The 20,896-nt window shown below is 38.8% G+C and overlaps 1 protein-coding gene across 5 annotated transcripts in view; it reads left to right on the plus strand.

Moving 5' to 3' along the window:
• The window catches only part of CPNE4 (copine 4), a 514,588-nt gene extending 512,100 nt beyond the window's left edge, over positions 1–2,488 (plus strand). For all 5 annotated transcript variants that reach the window (XM_035278318.3, XM_078354991.1, XM_035278321.3 and 2 more), the window contains one exon: positions 723–2,488. In XM_035278318.3, coding sequence (XP_035134209.1) covers positions 723–857 — 135 coding nt within the window. In that variant the 3' untranslated portion in view covers positions 858–2,488. The remainder of the gene's footprint in view (positions 1–722) is intronic.
• The last annotated feature ends 18,408 nt before the right edge of the window (positions 2,489–20,896 follow it).

A 20,896-nucleotide genomic window follows, 5' to 3' on the forward strand; every position in this document is an offset into this window, starting at 1 on the left:
TAGCTCCGTCAGATAACTCCGTGTCACTAGAATGGTCAAATGCCATTCCCCTACCCCTTCTCTATGTGTTAAAATATGCTCAGCTTAAAAGCCACCTCCTCTTGGAAGCTTCCAAGATAAGTTAGTCTCTTTGCTTTTTATGCCCTGACCTCACTGTTTGTGACTGTCTAGAGAAGTGCTTCTCAAATTTTAACAGGCATATGAATCACTAGCTCTGAGTTGGGTCTGACAGTCTACATTGCTAATAAGCTCCCATGTGATGTGACACTGATGCTCTACAGCATATTTCATATTCTACCCCATAGTGGGGTTAATAATGGCCATGCCTAGCTCCCCTTATGTGATTACAACCTTCCTGAGGCAAGAACCGTAGGATAGACCCTTAAACCCTAATGAGGCACCTGGAACATAAATAAGTGCCTAAAATTGACTGCCAATTAGAAATAAAACTGCAGAACAATTCATTCTTCCATCCAATTTTTACTCATCATCAGATGTAAATCGTTTCATAGTTTGAGACAGGCATAAAATAGATACTAATGAAATTAAAGGTTCATTTTCCAATAATCTGATAACTCTTGCTTGAAGTAGACCCTTGACAAACAATGAATGAATGAAAGTGAATGAAATTTAGTTGCTCCGAGCAGGACTCAAATCTTTTGGGCTGAGTCTGGTTCCTTGGACTGTAAGCCAAAGTCATGGTGATTTCTTCTTCCCTACAGGCATCTCCAGCTGCCCTGGCAAAGAGCGTGTTGGCTGAAGTCCCAAACCAAGTTGTGGACTATTACAATGGCAAAGGAATTAAACCAAAATGTTCATCAGAAATGTATGATTCTTCCAGAACACTAGCACCATGAACTCCCACACAGTTTTACAGAGTTCTGAAATACTACTCCTGCTAATATTTCATATTTAATAATTCTATACTTTAAAAAGAAAACAACACATACACATTTAAAAATAGCACGTTTTGGTGATTTTTAACTATCTGACATTTTTTTTTTTTGCATGTGTAGCCCTGAGGCCTGGATCTGTTAAACCCTTGTATGGTTAAATTTTTACAAAGAAATACAGATAATAATAACTTACTATTTACATTACAGCATGTTGCCTTGAAATATAATGGTATCTGTATCCATTTTTTATACAGGTTTGTTGAAATTTTGCTAAATTTCTTATCTTTACACTCTAAAGCATTTTGAAACATTTATTGAATGTTGATAGCCAAAATATACTTGGTTTTATCTGCTATAGGATGAGAGACTTTTTAAAATGGCAGATGCATGGATTGTATTTTGCATGTTTAAAATAAAAAAAGAAAAACCCACACTGTTTTTGCAGTTGTTATCTCTAATTCCTCCCTACTGAGAATGGTCTGTCTACTAAAGAAGAGGTTTATACACCTCTTCTTTTTGAGGTGGGTCTCTTTGAAGTAGGTCTGAGTCATCTGGCCCAGTACCTCTCACACGTTACTGTGCACACAAATCACCTGACAGTCTTTTTAAAATTCAGATTGTGATCCAGTAAGTCTCTGTGGGGCTCAAGATTTTGCATCTTTAGCAAAGTCCCAGGTGATGTTAATGCAGTCCCTGGACTACATCAAGAGGAGTGAGGTTCTAGACTTTAGGGTGTCATGATGGAGACTATCAAAACCAGGGCAGCTTCTAGTCTGCTTGAAAACCGCACCTCTTCCTGACGGTAGCATAAAAGTCCTGCCTGTCTCCGAGGTGGTAGAAAGTAGTAAGACTGACTCCAGAAGCTGCACACCTCACATCAGTCTCTCTGCTTTATACTCACACCACTTCCCTAGACAAGACTAGAAAGGGCTTGCTCTTCCTGGCCAGTGTCTGCCCTCTTCAAAGTGGCATCACACACCACTGCATGGATGGTGTCAATCCATAGAAGTGACCTCAAAGAGTCTTCACTGGAACCACAACAATAGAAACTTACCCATGGCAAATGGCCATGCAGTACATCTCCCGACATCTGGTCCATTATGTTGACCTTTGAGCTTAGTGTGGGAACTTCTTTCTCCTTTCTATCACTTCTGAGAGCAAACTCTATCAGCAGAAATCCCTGGAATTATTGTTTGGGGTGGAGGTGTTTTGTTTCAATATAATAAGCTGGCCAGTCTGGAGCCAAAAGAATGAATGTTTAACTTGTATGATCTTCTTGCAGAGAAACAGACAAGTGTTTTTGCAAGCATAAATGGCAAAAAGTGGAATATATTTTTGGTCAGAGAGATGAATAAGTAAATCATGAGGCAAAATTTGTTGTTTGTTTGAAGGGGGGAGCAGTATTAACAAGCAAATAAAATGCCTTGTATGATTTCCATAGTTGCAATTATAGAACCTAATCTTGCAAATACATGTTAAGCAAAAGCACAACATTTTGAGAATGATGGTTTAATTGTATAACTGAAAAACATCATAAATATTTAAATGATATTGTTTTATTAATAAATTGGGTACTTACAGAATTCTTCTAAGAGTTGTGGTCTTGTTTCTCTTTTCAAGGCAACTTCATAACAGTAATTTATTTTATGTAGATAATGTGGTCTCAGATTAGAAGTAGCTCTTTCATAGTCCAGTGGAAACATGGATTGCTGCTTCTAATAAACAAGAAATTAAAATATTTAGGAACTATATTACAGAAATATCTGGCGATTATTTCTATTCCCAAACCAAGACATGAACTTCCATGTCTATGTACCTGGAACATAGTGAATGCTCAATAGACATTTAATAAATACAGAGATGACTAATAAATGAATGAATGAATAGACTTGTTGATATGCCTTATGATCAATCTTTAATCCATTGTAGATTTAACAGGTAAGTTCAGTGTCGTATCTATCAATCAAATGATGCACCATTTTATTCACAACGATCGACTGGGATTTCTACACTCACATCAGGATTCCTGGAGTCTGTGAGATGCGGCGGAGAGAATAGAGTGTGGATGGCCTGGCAGAACCTTAAGGCAGTTTACTTTCCTTTTCACAGTTCATCTCAAAAGAATAGTAAAAACAATACCTACGAGTTATTGAAGGGTGTCTTTTCAGGTCAAGTTGCTATAACAAAATGCCATAAACTGGGTAGATTAAACAACAGATATTTACTTTTCACAGTTCTGAAGTCTGGCGAGTCCAAGAAAAGTACAAGTCAATTTGGCTCCAGGGCTCACTTCTGGCTTGGAGATAGCCATCTTCTTACTATGTCCTATCATGATAGAGAGAGCGAGTTGGCTTTCTGGTCTCTTCTTATAAGGGCACTAATCTCCTCACAAGGATCCCACCCTCATGATCTCATCTAAGTCTAATTATCTCCAAAAGTCCCCACCTCTTCATACTATCACATTGAGATGTAGGCCTTCATGTATAAATTTTGGAGAGACACTAATTTTCAGTCCATAACAAAAGGTTACCGTGTGCCAGGCACTGTTCTAAGTGCTTGTCATGTACTATCTCATTTATTCCTCCCAACATCCTTGTGAGCTAGGTAGTATTAATAATCTTACTTTGCAGATGAGGCAGAGGTTGCAGTGAGCTGAGATTGCACCACTGCACTCCAGCCTGGATAATAGAGCAAGACTTGGTCTAAAAAAAAAAGACTACAAGAACCAATCTGTGCAAGTCAAATGAAAAATACCTGGGCTTATGTTGGCTCTGTATGCAAATTTGGAACCACTGAGTTATTTCTGTGTATGGCCTGCTCTCCACTGGGTCTCAAAAGATAATATACACACTTTAAAATTCCTGAAGACCCTAAAGAGGTTTTATTTCTGTGGCTTATATTGATTAATATTTGCTATATTAGGAATTGAAACTGAAAATGTAATATATTTATTAATTTATATAAACAATAATAGACCCATTACATAACATAAATAAAATACTTTCATAACAAACTACATTTTCAAAACCAAAAAATAGTCAGTGAGAAGAGCGGCACTGTTTTACAATGTTTTCGAATCTTCCAGGGTCCTGTTTAATAAAAGATTGCTAGATTCTTATATCTGCTTCTGTATTCAACGTGTTGTGAAAAATGTTTTGGTTGAAGTACAATGTTGGAAACCTGGCCTCACATGGACGTGTAGTTGGAAAGGGGAGAGCTATTTTTAGCTTTTTCTTTTTACCACATCCAAACTCAAAAAGTGGTAGTGTTTTAAAGGATAGTTGCAGTGTAGAATATGAAATCTTATCAATAAAACTGTCCTAGCATTTTCAATGGTTCTTTTACCCATGCATGGCTTTGTAGCATCATGCACTGATCACTGAGAAATATTGATCCACTCAGCTATTTAGAGGTTCCAAATGCTTGCACAGTTTGTTTTATAATATCAAAAAACCCCTACATTTTCTATTGCTATACAGTATCACTGCTGATTTCACCAGACAATCTTTAAGTATGGAAAATCTGTCAAATTATGGTGGCAGGTTCAGGCTTTCCAAATCTCTCATCTTTGCTAGAAAGCTCAAATGTCATCATTGCCAATAAATGCTGTCAGTTGTTTTTCCCGAAGTGACAAGCTAACTTCGATCATTTTTAAGAAAATATCTCCCAAGTCTGAATAACTCTGGTTTATCTGTCAGTCTCTTTACAAGTAAAAATAATGTTCTATGAGAAAGAAAAGCAGCTAAATCAGCTCCAAACACAGTGGCATGTGTGTTTTTCCTTGAGGCAACCATTTTAGGTTAAATGCAGCAAAAGCACTTTCTGGTGCTTTGCAATTGGTCTCCCAGCATTTGAGACGTGGACTCACAGGTCAAGATTTAATAAAAATGATAATTTTCCTACTGCATCAGGAACATTGTTAAGTGAAACTATGTTTTTTCTTCAAGTGTGTGATGGTAAAAAATTCAGGGAACACTAGTATCATGTGGTGCCACTTTCTTGATGTGAGCTATGGCCCCAACGGTTTTACCCACCATCGCTTTTGCACCCCTCATGCAAATGTCAATATAGCGAAAAAGATGAACAACATTTTAATGTTATTATGAAAATAGTTTTTACCTCACAGACTCCCTGAAAGGGTCTCAGGAATCTCAGTCTGAGAACTGCTTTCCATAGGCTACTTGCCAAAGTTGTATTTGTTTGCTATTTCTGCATAACACATCCACAAACTTAGTGTTTAAAACAACACATATTATCTCAGTGTTTCTATAGGTCAGAAATTCAAGAAGACTTAGGTCCATCCTCAGCTTAAAGTCTTACAAGGCTAAAATCAAGGTGTCAATGGGGTTGTGTTCCTTACTAGACGGCTCCAGCAAGAATCTGCCAAGCTCACTTGGGTTGTTGGTTTCAGTTGTAAAACTGAAGAAGTCCCTGTTTTCTTGCTGGCGATCAGCTGAGCAAGGAAGTAGTGGGGAGGGCAGTGTCAGGGATGGTGGGGTGGGAGCAGACACAATCTTGACTCTGAAAGGCTTCTCATGTTCCATCTTATGCTCTCCATGTGGCCCTCTCCAGCACTGGTGTGTCCTCCTCAAACACTGAATCTAATTTCTTTTTCTGCTGTATTTCACTGACTCCAGCCAAAGAAAGTTTTCTGCTTTCAAGGGTTTATGATTAGATTGGCCAACCCAGACGATCCAAGATCCTAAGCTCTATAGCAGTAATTACATTGCCAAAGTCATAACCCCCTAAACAGAACACGTTTATGGGTTCCAGGGACTAGGGCTTGGACTTATTTGGGGGCCCATTCTGCCTACCACAAAAGAAATGCAAAACATTACTAGATGATTCTTAAAGTAAATGTGGGCTGTTCAAGAACTGTAAAAAGGCTTCCCATGGAAATAGAAGAAAAATATAGACCAAGTCAAGGAGTGGTGTTAAAAATACCTGCTGATTCTAGACCTTGCCCAGGAGAGCTTATTCTAAATCTGCTTGAATACCTCCCTTTTTTCAGTCTACACAGCACTTGTTAAGCAACAACCTTGCTTGCACTGACCTCGTGGGTGAGAAATGGGGGATGCGAGTTAGAGAGGCAGAGATAAAAAAAATATAGTCCCTACTCCTGGAGGAGCTCACAGCCTAGAGCTGCCCTCTGATCCTAGGACTTTGGGATCCCATTAGACATACATGCCTGAACAATTAAGACATTTACTATCTGAGGGCTTTCTCATGAAGATATTCTCCAACACTGAGAATAGAGTAGTGGTGTAGGAAGAGCGGTAAGGACACAGGTGAGAACAATCAAGCCAGTCAACTATTTTTTTCATCATTTCCTGCCTTGCCCTCCACGTGAAATAGACAAATTCATCCTTAAAAGCATTCTGCTTTTCAATTCTGTCTAGACTCAGTGCCTTCCTCTTGAGCATAGTACAGTGAAAGTACCTGGTGTTTTCAAGCCAAAGCAACAAGAATTCAAATTCAATCTCTGCTACTTAAGAGTGGGATGATATCTCTGAGCCTCAACTTTCCCATCTGTAGAATAGGGAGAACAATTCCTACTTTGATAGATTGCTACAATTTGAGAACTGAAGATGTTTGCAAGCACCTTAGAACTGTATCTGGAGGTTGGATTCCCTGAAAAGTAAACTCTAAGATCAAAATTAGAAGGTGGTAGACTATTAAGGGAGTATTATCAGGCTTGTGAACTGCAGAAGGAAAGGGAACGTGAGACTGTGATCCCATAGGAAACTTTGCAGAGGGCAGCCCTTTGAATTGATCCCCAAGGGCCTGGCCTTTAAATTCCATCACAGATAAAGCCAGCAGATGCCTCAAAAGAAGCGTTGGTTTTGATCAAAACATCTCTTTTCAACTAAGGAAATTTCAGAAATGTTGAGCTTCTGGGTCTCAGCAAGAATAAATTCTGAATCCTGAAGGGGAGATCTGGGTTGCAAAGCACAGCATCTATGACACCTGGCGTTTGGCACAGTCCTCAATATATTGTGACCTTTGCTATTATTGCCATCATTTTTAACTTGTTTGTATAGCCACTGTTCCTGACTTATTCTAACCCTATCCCCTCTTGTCTAGGAGGTAAAAGATTTTCCTAACTGGTTTCTGTAATCCACATTCATACTTCCGCCACAGCGGTAGTTATGAAATAAATCTGAGCATCTCATTGCCCTGCCTAAAATACTTCAGTGGCTCCCCACCAACTTCAGAATGAAATCTTAACTTTTGAATATGACCTTGAACATAACATGCATCTGACTTTCATCATGATCCCTGCACAGTTTTTCGGCCTACTTCTAGCCACCCCAACCCACCCTACACTGCTCATAAACTCTTCCCATTGGCTTGTTGAAGCTTCCCCATCCCACCCCTTCACCCAGTTAATGTCTACTTACCTTGGAAGACGCAGCTCACATGTTAATTACTCTCAGAAGCCCTCCTAGGCCTGGAGCAGTGGCTCAAGCCTATAATCCCAGCACTCTGGGAGGCCAAGGCAGGCAGATCACCTGAGGGCAGGAGATCGAGACCAGCCTGGCCAACATGATGAAACCCCGCCTCTACTAAAAAATACAAAAATTAGCTGGGCATGGTGGCGCACACCTATAATCCCAGTTACTCAGGAGGCTGAAGTGAGAAAATCGCTTGAACCTGGAAGGCAGAGGTTGCAGTGAGCCAAGATCATGCCACTGCACTCCAGCCTGGGTGACAGAGCAAGACTCTATCTAAAAAAAAAAAAAGAAGAAGAAGAAGCCAAGAAGCCCTCCTAAACCTGTGCATACCTCTGTCAGAACCTTTTTCCCCACGTAGTACCTTAGTTTCTCCCAGAGAGCAGAGTCCTGTCTTATCTTTAAACTGAGACCCTATTTAGTGCCCAATACATGATTAGAGCATACAGGAATAAATCTGTAAGAGGAGTTGCCCTTCTGAAGGGAGGGGAACCACTTACAATAGACCCTCAGTGCAGTCTTTTAAGAAATATAGATGGCAAGCACAAATCAAATTCTGGTGCATTCACTTGTATTACAGCAAAATTCTCAGTTTAGCACTAAGATTTTCAGGCAAACATTATTAAGTACATCAAACTTATAATACAAGAGAATGTGACCAGTTTCCCAAGGTTTATGTAATATACTTACATAATTCAGATGTCCCCCAAATTTCTCCAGCCTTCCAACAAAATACCCCAACAGGAATGTCATCACCTGTGTTTTGTTGGAACTAGATAGCGGTGGTGGTTTACAACATTTTGAATGTACTAAATGTCACTAAATTGTACTCTTTGAAATGACTAATTTTATGTTATATAGGTTATGTTATGTGACTTTTACATTAACTAAAATGACACACAATAAAATGTTCTACTACCCCAGAGGATTAGATTAGCAAGCTATCCAGTCACTCATCTGGTTCCCCTCCCAAACCCATCCTCATGTCTCGCTTTGGATGTGGTTCCAGGTTCCTCTGCTAATTACTCCCTGCCCTTGCATCACATTAACACATTTCTAAATGGCTGAATTTTTCTTTAACTCATACCCCACACTCACCACCCCTGACACCGCTATGGACACGTTTTCCTTGCTTAATCCCCCAAAGTACAACCAAGAACAGAAAATAGTATTTAGCAAAGCTTTCCTGAAAACTTGAAGTGAACAAAGGAAACTATGATGCAAAAGGGATAAACATAAGACTGAATCCTGTGTTTGCTGTAAGAAGTCATGGGCTATAAAATATATTGCTAATTTAATAACTCAGGAGAAAAAGAAAAATCTCATTAAACATTTACAAAAGTTTCATTTAAAAAATTTCTTAGTTGTCAATAATAACACAGTTTTATCCCTGCGATTTCATATCCTTTCTTCTTCAGTGTCAAATTGCATCTAAGCCTTCTTCATATTGTTAATTTAAATGTTCTTCTGCCATTTGCAGTTACACGGAGCATCATAAAAAATGCTGGTATTCATAACAGTGTGTGGGATCCTGACCTTTTTGGGTCTTTAGTATGTATAATATAATAATGAAGCTTACTCAGAAGCACTGATGTTTTGTAGGCATTTCTTATTTTATTAAACTTACAGTGTTTTCTAATTTTAAAACCCCAGTGTGCATTCATAAAGGAGCACTAGGCTGCCATTCCATTCCTGTTTGTGACTCCTGAGAACATAGCAGGATTCTAAAACTGCAGCCTTGTTGATAGAACAAAAAATGCTTTTTCCAAAAACCAAACATGGCTTCAAGCTCTGAAATATTTCTCTAATGTTGCCCAGGAATTTATGAGGGAAAAAAAAAGATTTAAAAATATAATGGTATCTTATAGCATACATGGTTCTTTTAGGTATATGGAACATACATGCATATAAATATATATGTATACATATATTAGCCTTCACTTTTATAAAATTTAACAACAGTATGCCTGAGTTTGGCAGGGCTTACTCTAAGGTGGGCAGACACCTCTTCCCCATTAATGTTCCCATCCTGACTGCCAGAGGAGTTTCTAAGACAGGAATTTCTTTTATTGGTGATGAAAAGTTTTGTGTATTTCAAAAGAAAGATATTTTTCTTCCCTCTTGCATAATGAATGATTTTTTCCAAGCAACATAAAAATGCTAAAAAGGACTTGCCTACATTCATTAACAACCCAGAGGTAAATCCTTGGCAACGCTGGGATCCACTGGGATTGCAATCCCTGCATCATGGAAAGCAATCAGAGCCCCAAATGTCAAACCCAGGTGGAATGGAGTGTAGGATATTACAAATATGTACACCCACAGGAACTGAATTAGGCTGAGAAAATAATTTCATAATCTAAACTAATTCATTTAGACTTTAATATTAAGCACATGAATTGAAAGTGACTAAAAATATCATTAAATTACAGCCACAGCTCAGAAATTACCACCCTATTCTCTGTCTGTTTTGTTTTTAGCATCTTCAGGATCAAAATGAGCTTACCTGAGCTGCCCCACCTGAGCTGCCCTGCCCATGGGATTTAGTCTTTTTTTTTTTTCCTGCAGATCTCAGCCCATCCTAGAAAGAACATTTGTCTATTCTAGCAAGCATGGGTAACAAGCTGATCTGATCCTCCAAAAGAAGGCAGAATTGTTATGGCTATGAGCAAGAGTTTTGGTGTCAAGCAAAAACAGATTCCCCAGAGAATGTAAATGTAGTTATCCTCTCTGATCTTAAAGTTTCTTATTTGTAAAATGAAGACAATATTATCTACCTCTTAGAGTGCTTGTGAGTACTTAAGAAGATAATATCTTTAAAGTGTTATATCAGTGTACGGCATATAGGTCTGTGAATCATTATTTATAGCATAACAGGCAAGTTGTACAGCCTAGAAGGCAAAAGCTTGGCAATACGTAAATAAATAAAGCAAGCTGATGGACCATGATAGTACCCTCCTCTCCTCCATCTCTGGGAAACCCACTGTGTATCTTCTTCCCAGTATTCTCTATTGACCACTCCTTACTATTCCCCTGGTGTGCATTATATGATGGCTCATTACATTTTTTTATTTCAGGATTTGGAATAAGATGATTCACACTTATATGCGTAATACAATGGAGGCAATAAAATAAAATTTTTCTCATATCCCTGGAAGCGGGAAGGACACAGTGACTACAGTGGTTTCTAAATTTACTGGAATTTTGATGGGGGAACTGAGGGCTTGAGGGAGAATGGCTCCTTGCTGCCCAGGCTGGCTTCATCTTCCTCCTCAGAAGACCACTGTGCTTTAAAATCCAGTAAAGTATCCATTATGACCAGCACTTTTTTCTGCCTGAGACCTCCCATTGCCCATTGTTGGCACATTCCCTGGTGCTCATGGAAGTAAATGTCCAATTCAGATGACAAAGTCTATTTCCCTAAGAATCAAGGTTGGTATGTATTATTTTCTTCTCTGACCAAGTCACAAGCTTCCTTTTGCAAAGGATTTGTCTACTCATAATGACATTTTACATGTGAACATTTCCAATCTAGTTGATGCTTCATTTTTAAAATTATTTTCCCTTTCTTTATGGCCCAAACTTAAGCAAGGAGACATTTTGTAAATAATTCATTCTACTTTCAGTCCCCCAAAACAGTAAGCCCAAAGGCTGAGGATCACATAAAGTGGAAATGATAAGAATGTGAATTAGGAGACCTTGGGTCTAAACCAGGTTGTACTAGGTAAACGGCTTCACGAGGGATAGATACGTTGTCCTGGACAATTTACCTAACCTCTCTAGCCACTGTACTTTCCTCATACATTGTTGTTGGAAGGAAATATATATAAAATAATATTTGCAAAACATTTACTATAACACCAGACCCTACATAAATGGCTTAAAAAATAAATTTATTATTGATATTTTTATCACTGCTATTGCTACTGTTATGGTTTAACAGCAGTTCCTTTGTCAAAGAACATACATTCTCTCAAACAAATTACTGTTCCCATCACGATGAACTCACTCCAAGGAAGTCGTTTCTTAAGTAAAGTCTGCAGACCCACACCTGGCATTCTCTGCAATGCTCCTGGACTGGAGATTGATTGTGAACTTCAAGAAGCAAGAAACAGATGGAAGGAAGAGAGGCAAATGTGCCTCATCCAGAGAGGAGCCACGGTTTCCTGGTACTGTTAATGCTGCTGGCAATGATTTTAAACAGTGAAAACACTACTTTTGCATAATATTGTATTTCCATATTAGTAAAAGGAAGTCAGCAAAAGTAGGAAATACAGGACACTAGCGGCCAAAAGAATGACTTGGGGTGTCCTAACTTCTTCTTAAGAGTCTTGCGTGATCACATCAAGATGAACTATTCATGCTAAAAACACCAATGAGAAAGTTAGAAAAGGATGAATTGAGATTTTTTATAATTATAATACCTAACAAAAGTGATTATAAATATCATTATGAATAATTATAGTCAGCATTATTTTAGTTCTTACTAGGTACCAGTTACTGTCTTGAACACTTTACATACATCAGTTCCTTTAATCTGTAGGTTACCTTCTGAAGGAAATTTGTTTTTATCATACTTTAAAGATGAGGAAGCTCAGAGACACTAAGGGATTCACCTAAATGCATAGAAATAGTGATGAAACAGGATTTGAACCCAGACCTGACATTTCTTTAAAAAACATGCTCCTGGCTATTATATGAGTTATCAATATTAATTCCTCTGCTTGTGCTAATGTTGCTGGTGGAGGAGGCAGAAGCATGCAGATGGGCCAAGAGAAGCTTTTCCTTTTGCTAGATGTTTGGTAACTCAATTTCAGGCTCTTTCACCCAGCCATGGTTCTGGGGTTGCCTCTGCTTCTGCAGCTTTGGTAATTCTGGCTACTCGCCCAGTATTACACACCAGATTTCCACATACTTTTGAATTTTTTGTTATTCAAGTATCATTCACATAGCATGAAAGTCCCCCTTTCAACATGCACAGTTCTGTTGTAAGTACATGCACAAAGTTCACACATCTGCAACCATCACTTCTACGATTTCCAAGTGTTTCAGGAACTCTTATTATAAATATGTGGTTTCTGGAAGAGCCAAGCAACCATATCCTATGACCCTGCCTGTAAAGAGCTTGCAATTTAAATGAGAAGGCATGATTTAGAAGCTTGAGGCTTCTCAGTGCTTATAATAAAAGAGAATGATACCATGCAAGAATATAAACATATATATTACACACACACACACATCCCGCACCGGAATTGTTAAGAGAAGAGGGGAGCTAACAGCCGGGTCTATTGATTATGAGAAAGTCCTAAGGCTGACCTTGCAGATGAGGTAGAATAGGAGAGGTGGTGTAAGCAGGGAGGGCTATCAGATGCAAGGAACTCAGGCTAAATGGTTCAAGTGTTAAACTCTTGCCAAGTGTAACTGTGTGCCCTACTGAGAGACTGGCTGAGACTTCAATAGAAAATAAAAAAGAGATTAGATGAAGCGCAGTGATTTCAGCCAGAGAGTGCCTGGTCTATTTGAAGGTAATTTATATAATCATGACTAGAAGCTCATCTCAGAAGCTCAGGTGTGATGCTTATTTGGCTTCAGTGGGATGTATGCTTTGTGAATCAAGGATACATTTGGCTCTGGGTTGGAAATTCCAGCTTTAAAAAGCCATTTTGTTCCATTTTGAAACAAAGGGACAGTGAAAGTCATGCCCCATGATGCTTCATGGTTACTAAAACTGCAAAGGCATTTCTTTCTGCTGGACTAAAAAGGATTATTTTAACCATCATCTCCCAGGTTCCTTGGTTACTAAGGGAATCCTGTCTCATCTCAGCTCAGCGGCACAGACGGGCAAGTTGCCATGACAATCGTGAAAGGCCTGGTTGGAGTCTAATACCACAAATGGAAAGACCACTGTCACTGCATGACCCCTGAGCAAGCTGGCAGTGCCCTTTCTTCCCCTAGCAGTTTGTCCATTCCTTCTACTGGACCCACCTCAGCTGCCCAGTTCTTGCCACTGGGGGCCACAGCACAGTGGCAAGTAGAAAAGGAGCTTAAGGTCAACAGCTGGTCCTGTTTGATGGTAAATCTCCCCTTCTGTCCCTCACTGGGCTGTTGAAGCTCAGTCATAGTCAAGTCCTCATATCCTCTTGGGCATCCATAATTCTTCAAGCCTGGCCTTTGAATGGAGGAGACACTAGGTATTTATCCAAAAGCTACACTGGGTAGCACAAGAAAAATACGGAATAAAGCTCATTTTTTTCTCCTGTAAGCCAGCGAAATATAACCTGAAGCTTTTTCACAAGGTAACTCTGTCATGATATTCAGAATGAATCAATCCCTGCAACTACCTAGATGCGACTTCACTATTTCACATGGACATATACATGGTGCTTGTGGTTCTAGAGATAGCTGCAACAATATCTTCCACCCACATGTTCTTCTTACAATGTGGCTTTGCCATGTTCACATTCAGGGGTGGGTCTATGTTTCTTCCCCTTAAATATGGTCCAGCTCGGGACTGAAGTCAAGTGATACTGTGTGACTTTCAAGGTGAGGTCACATAAAAGGTAATCTGGCTCTCTTGGCATGCTTGCCCTGGGAACCCAATCACCAAATTTTGAAAAAGCCCAAGCATATAGTTATTCCAGTTCACAGCCCAGCTGAGGTCCCACTTCATAGCCAGCATCTACCAGCAGGCATGGAGTAAATGAGGCTGCAGGTGGTTTCAACCTCCAGCTGATACACCCCCAGTTTATATGTCATCATAGCTGAGGCCTCAGACTTCGTGAGGCAGAGGCAGCTGTCCTCACTGTGTCCTTTCTGAATTCCTGGTTAAGAGAAGCCATACAAATAATAAAGTGACAGTTTCTTCACACCAAAAAGTTTGGGCAGTTTATTACCTAGTAATAGTTGCTAGAATTGTGTTCCTTTTATTTCTAGTGCTCTTTCTCTATTCCTGGGCAGTCTAACTCTTCACTTAAGAAATAATTGAGATGTTAACTCCCCTATGCATTTCCAGTCCAGGTACTTCGTGCATACATCTCTACTTTGGCATTTACCTCCTCTGTTTACCTCCGTTATCTTCCCTGCTACACTGTGAGTTTCTCAAGGACTGAGGTTTTTATCTTGATGTTCTAGAGTAGAAGAAAAATGGCAGAGTGATTAGAGGTTTTAGATCCAGACAAACCTAGTTTTGAATTTCTACTGTGCTACCTATTAGCTAAGTGGGTAAGTTGCTTACTCTTTATCTGACATGCAATCACATATGTAAAATGGTGAATATATCTTTCATTATTGTCAGGAGAAACTTTGATGGTGTCTATTCCAAGACAATTACCTGACATACAAAATGTCCAATAAATAACAGGTATTATCATTGTCATTTTATCTTCTACATGGAGTGAAGTGTGATTCAAATTCATTTGATTATTTAAACAATATTTGTTACATACCTACTACTAAGAACTATATATTTCAGTTGATATTCAATCAAATATTTTTAATATATGGATGTACAAAATAATGCAACTGATCATGAGTTTGGATTTTTAAAGGATACAAGCCTTCTTACCAATAATTACTTTTTTAATTTCAACAGCTTGTGGGGTACCAGTGGTTTTTGGTTACGTGGATAAACTGTAGAGTGATAAAGTCTGAGAGTTTAGCACATCCTTCCCCTGAGTCGTGAACATTCTAACCAATGTGTAGTTTTTTTATCCCTCATCACCGACTCACCCTCTCCCTTCTGAGCTCACAAAATTCATTATACCTTCTGTCTGCCTTTGTGTACCCATAGCTTAGTTCCCACTTATAAGTAAGAACATACAGTATTTGGTTTTCTATTCCTGGGTTACTTCACTTAGAATTATGACCGACAGCTCCATCCAAGTTTCTGCAAAAGACATTATTAAATGTCTGAGTAGTATTTCATGGTGCATATATACTAAATTTTATTAATCCGCTCATTGGTTCATAATTGCAATTGTGAATTGTGCCACAATAAGCATATGCAGGCAGATGTCTCATTGATATAATGACTTCTTCTCTCTTGGGTAGATACCCAGTTGTGGGATTGCTGGATTAAATAGTAGATCTATTTTTAGTTCTTTAGAATTCTCCATACCGTTTTCCATAGTTGTACTAGTTTACATTCCCACCAGTAGTGTATAAATATTCACTTTTCATCATATCCATGCCAATATGTACTGGTTTTTTGACTTTTTAATAATGGCCACTCTGGCAGGGATATGGAGATATCTTGTTGTGGTTTTCATTTGCATTTATCTGATGATTAGTGATGTTAAACATATTTTCATCTTTTTTTGGCCATTTGTATATCTTCCTTTGAGAAATGTCTCTTTATGTCATTTGCCCACTTTTTGATGGGATTATCCATTGTTTTTTCTTTCTTGATGATTTGAGTTTCTTGTAGATTATGGCTATTAGTCCTTTATCAGATGCATGGTTTGCCAATATTTTCTCCCATCTGTACGCTGTCTGTTTACTTTGATGATTACTTTTCTTGCTGTACAGAAGCCTTTTAGTTAAATTACATCCCATTTATTTATTTTTATGTTTGTTTTGTTTGCTTTTGGGATGTTACTAATACTAATAACTTTTTTAGACCTCAAAAAAAAAACTAGAAAATAGAATACTGGCTGGGTGTGATGGCTCATACCTGTAATCCCAGCCCTTTGGTAGGCTAAGGCAGGAGGATTACATGAGGCCAGCAGTTTGATTTTAGCCTGGGCAACACAGCAAGACCCAGTCTCTACAAAATTTAGCCAGGCATGGTAGCATACACCTGTAGTCCTAGTTACTCAGGAGGCGGAGGCAGGAGGATCACCTGAGCTCACAAGTTTGAGGCTGCAGTGAGCCATATCATGTTAGTGCACTCCAGCCTAGGTGACAGAGCAAAACTCCATCTCTCAAACTAAATGAATAAATAAAAATAAATAAAATACAACAGCTTTCTTTTAAATCTTGATGTTATATCTCAAAATATTTCAAAATCGATTTCTGTTTGTTCTATGAGTTACCAGCATTTTGAACTTTGGGCTTAATGGCCTATAGTAGTTTTCTATTTCTGCTATAACAAAGCACCCAAAGCGAAATGGCTTAAGCAACACAAATTTATTATCTTACAATTCTAGGGGTCAAAAGTTTTATGCAAGTCTCATAGGGCTACTATGAAGGTGTCTGCACAGTTGCATTCTATTCTGGAGGCCCGATGGGAGAATCTATTTCCTTGCTTTTACTAGCTTCTAGAAGTCACTGAATTCCTTGGCTTGTGGACCCCTTCCTCCATCGTCCAAGCAAACACTGTTAGTTTGATTCTTTTTACATTGCATTTATCTTACTCTTCCTCCATTGTTACATCTCTCACCACCCAGAAATGTCCTCAGATTTTAAGGACTCATGTAATTAGATTGGGCCCACCCAGATAATCTAGTGTAATCTCCACATCTCAAGGTTCAAAACCTTAATTACAGCAGCAAAGCCCCTTTTGTCATATAATAAAGCACATTTACAGATTTCAAGGATTAGGACATGAATATTTAGAATAATGGGACTATTGTTTTTTACTTTCCAGAAGGAAGACTGGACAGGGCTTTAGCTGGACAAACCATGCTTTCTGCCATCACCCAGATGAAGAGACAGAGAGAGGAAGTGATTTTCTCTGTGTCACACTACTAAGTTAAGTTTAGGGCTGAGATTGAATCCCAAGTCTCTTGACTCTGAGTTCACAGCCCTCTTTAAAATGCTGCTACCCAATATGTGGTCAACATCGACAGCATCTTGAGCTTGTTAGAAATCAGACTCTCAGATCCCACCTTAGACCTAATGAATCAGGTTATGCATTTTAGCAAGATTCCCAGGTAAATTCAGGGTTGAGAATCACTGGCCTACACCATCATGTGGGCTCTGAAAAGCCTCCAAGGAGGTTGCACAGGAATTGAATGATTGAATATCTCAAGCAGCTCAGACTCATCACTTTCTCTTGAGACAAACTGATTCTGCTACAGACTGATCAGACTCCTAAAGAAGCCAGCTTAGCACTATCATTATCAATCTTTCCTGGTCTGGGGCAACCTCTGGATGCTGAGCTGAGTGTTCCAATAATGTGCTATGCAGCTTTCTATTCTAGGGAAAGAGGCAGTACAGCAGAGCCATTAAGCACTTGGACTCTGTAGACAGCCTGCCTGGCATCAACTCCTGGCTCCACCATTTATTTAACAAATGCAAAGTTTGTGTGCTTGAATGCCTGCTCATCTTCTCTGTGCCTCAGTTTCCATATTTGTAAAATAGGGATGAGACTAACAGTACCCACTTCACAGGGGAAGATTAAGTAAGTTAATATATGGAAAACACTTAGAACAATGTCTGCCGCTTAGCAAAAGCAATGCAAATGTTAATATTTATCATTTTTCTGGGAACCCCTCGGACTCTTCCAAGTGGAATCAAAATCCTAAATGAACTCAGTCTCTAGAATTTCTCCAATTCCGTATCTGCATGGCTCAGAGGGGTAATCCTGATTATGATTCTAGGTGACCAGAGTATTCACTGGTCTAGAGCTACACTCTAGCTACCAGAACTCCACTGGCATTGGGAGGAAGACCAGGGAGGAAGAGATGTCCTTTTGAAAAGGATTGTTTCCCTGGAATGTGGTGCTATGTTGTTTCTAATATTTTTGCTAAGTAATCAAAGAACTTTAAAAAACGCACATTGGTATAATTACATTAAGTTTTGAAACTTTAAACCCAGATTACTACATGGCCATACTGCCTTTAAAACAGTTTTTTAAGCTTTCTTCAAGACAAATGTATTTTGATTCTGATCATCTCTTGGAACCCTACAGTCTGTGGGCTTCTTTGGGAATTTACAAGTAAAAGTCATGTTTTAAAACCAATATATTAAAGTTACAAATTGTGATTCGGCCTTACTGAAAGACACTGAAGCAGAATTCATTCTTATTGAATGAGTATCTGTGGATTTTGCAATATGGCCTTTCAAAATTCCAGCAGGCAACAGAACATTGAACATGGCTTTAGCGATTCAAAATGAATCTATTCCTAGGTTTTATTTATTAGGAGAAGGTTTATGATATCATCTGTTGGTCTGAATTAGTGGAGTAAGAATTATAGAACTGTAATACTAAAAAGAGATAGTGCAAATAATCTTTGTTCCAATGAGAAATTGAAGGTGCAGAGAGGCAAAGTGTCATTACAGTTTCAGAGTCTAAGGCAGTTTCTGAAGGATAACATCAGAAATAACAGGAAGCTCTAGGTCAGTGCCTGACTACCCTAGAAAAGTCTAGGCTGGGTCCCTTGAGAACTGGGACTGGTAATTGTCAATTAGCAGCATACTGCAGTGACTAAATCAAGTATGACACTGCTCAACCCTAGCTGGCAATCAGGAGACACGTGTTTTACTTTGATTCAGTTCAGCAGTGGTGCCACTGAGGGTTTTATTGAGTCCAGGTCCTCCTTCTGGATTAGAAGATATTTGATACTATGGGGTAAGGTGAGACCATATGGCTAACTCCTCAATCCTCACTGACCATTGTGTGTGATATATTCACTTCCCAATTTCCTCTTTAGCCTTAAAGGGATTTCATGTTTCTCATAGAAAGCCAAAGAAACCAAATGTCTAAAAGCATAAGCTCTATGGTCACAGTCTTTGGCTGTACCAGTTAATAACTGGGTGACTTATGTAAATTATATAATCTCTGTATGCCTATTTTCTCGACTGTAAAATCCAGATAATAATAGTATTGTCATAGCAGATTGTTATAAACATTAAGTAAAAAAATATACTGAGAGAGTAAAAATGAATACTATTAGTAACTGGACTGCAGTTTTTATAGCAGAACATCAATACAATTCTTCTAACAGACCATACTGTAGACCACACCCACTGCTGCAAAATGACTAACAGTCTTATTCTGAGTGATTGCTGCTTTCTTACAAACATCATGCCCACTCCTGCTCTGTTCTTCCTTTCTCCAGAAAAAAGATTGTCAATATGTCCAATTTCTCAACTGTCCTTTCTTCTTGACAGCATCCATTCCAAAACAAGTTCCTGCTTCTCTGATGCCACCTTAAAATCACTCAGCATTAAGTCCAAATTTCATTTTAAGCCCCTCCCAGGTCACTCTTTTGAAAACATCCTCAGACATATGCTGCCTCTTGCTGCATCGAACTAATTAAACTCAACTTTGTATGAGTTCACGTTTTCTCCTAGTAATCTTGGCTGATGGGCTTCCACAATACTAAGCACATACTCTAGCACACTATATGCACAAAAATGTTAGCTATTTGCAATAGTATGGAAATCTTCTTATTCTCAATTTATTGCATGTAGCACACCTCAAAACATGTTTGTTCAATGAAGAGCCATCTTTAAGTATCTGGGAAGAAAGGCAGCATGGTTAGAATAAAGAGATGTCATTTTTCCTTCAAGGTCTAAAATGTTAATGAAAAGTGTCTAAGGTAACTATAAAAGCAATGAATGGAATGATTGGACAAGCAAAGCAAAGGCTTTTTAGCCTACTAAAGTCCAAGTAATGGTCAGAAATTGACTATTGCCTAGACCTGTTAAGCCAGGATAGCCAGACCTCTAGTAAAAAGAGAGGGTTCAAATAGCTACACTTTTAAGTTCTTATTTCCAAATGTCTACAAACACTAATCTGACAAATAAGGGAATTAGTAGAAGAATAAATGTCCTAGTCTCATACATGGTGATTAGGCTGGAACTGGAACCCAGGATAGGAGATTGTTTGTACGGAAGGTGTATTAGCTATCCATTGCTGCATCACAAATTACCATAAAGTTTAATGACTCAAAAAAACATTAATCATTTATTTTTTCTAGTAATTTCTCCTGGTCAGGAATTCATAAATTGCCTGGCTTCTTAACATCTTCATGAGTTGCAGACATTTGAAAGGTTGCCTAGGGCTGGGAGATCCACTTCCTAGATGACTCAGTCATTGCTGCTAGTTGATTTCTCTTTATATGGTCCTCTCTGCAGAGCTGTTTAAATGTCTGCAAGAAATGATGGCTAGTTTTCACCATAGGGAGCAATACAAGAGACAAAATCTGAAGTAACAGTATGTTTTATGATCCAGCCCTGGAAGTCATACATTATTTCTATGGCTGTAGTCTATTGCTAATACATGCCAACCCTGTTTCAGGGCCAACTCTGCTCCTCTGCCAGATGTGTTGTTTTGGACCACACCTAAATTCCAAGTCCGTTTCTTCATTTGTAATAGAAAAATAACTACTTCCTTTCAGGACCATTTTTTATGATTAAGAAATACAGAATTATCAAAAGTTGCTTAGCATAATGAATTGCCCCACAATGGGCACTATTTAGAAGTGTTCTCATTTTCCTTAGCGTCCTCAGGAAGTCTGTCCTTATTCTTCTAAAATGTAAACTCTGAACATCCTTTTTTATTTTACCCCTGGAGAGGCAAGTCAGTCCCTGCCCACCCTACCTACTCCAACTCAGATCCAAAGTAGGACTACAGTGGAAGCGGAACTCTAGTTTCCGGGG

Source organism: Callithrix jacchus, chromosome 17 (assembly GCF_049354715.1).
Source record: "Callithrix jacchus isolate 240 chromosome 17, calJac240_pri, whole genome shotgun sequence".
NCBI classification, from domain to species: Eukaryota; Metazoa; Chordata; class Mammalia; order Primates; family Cebidae; genus Callithrix; species Callithrix jacchus.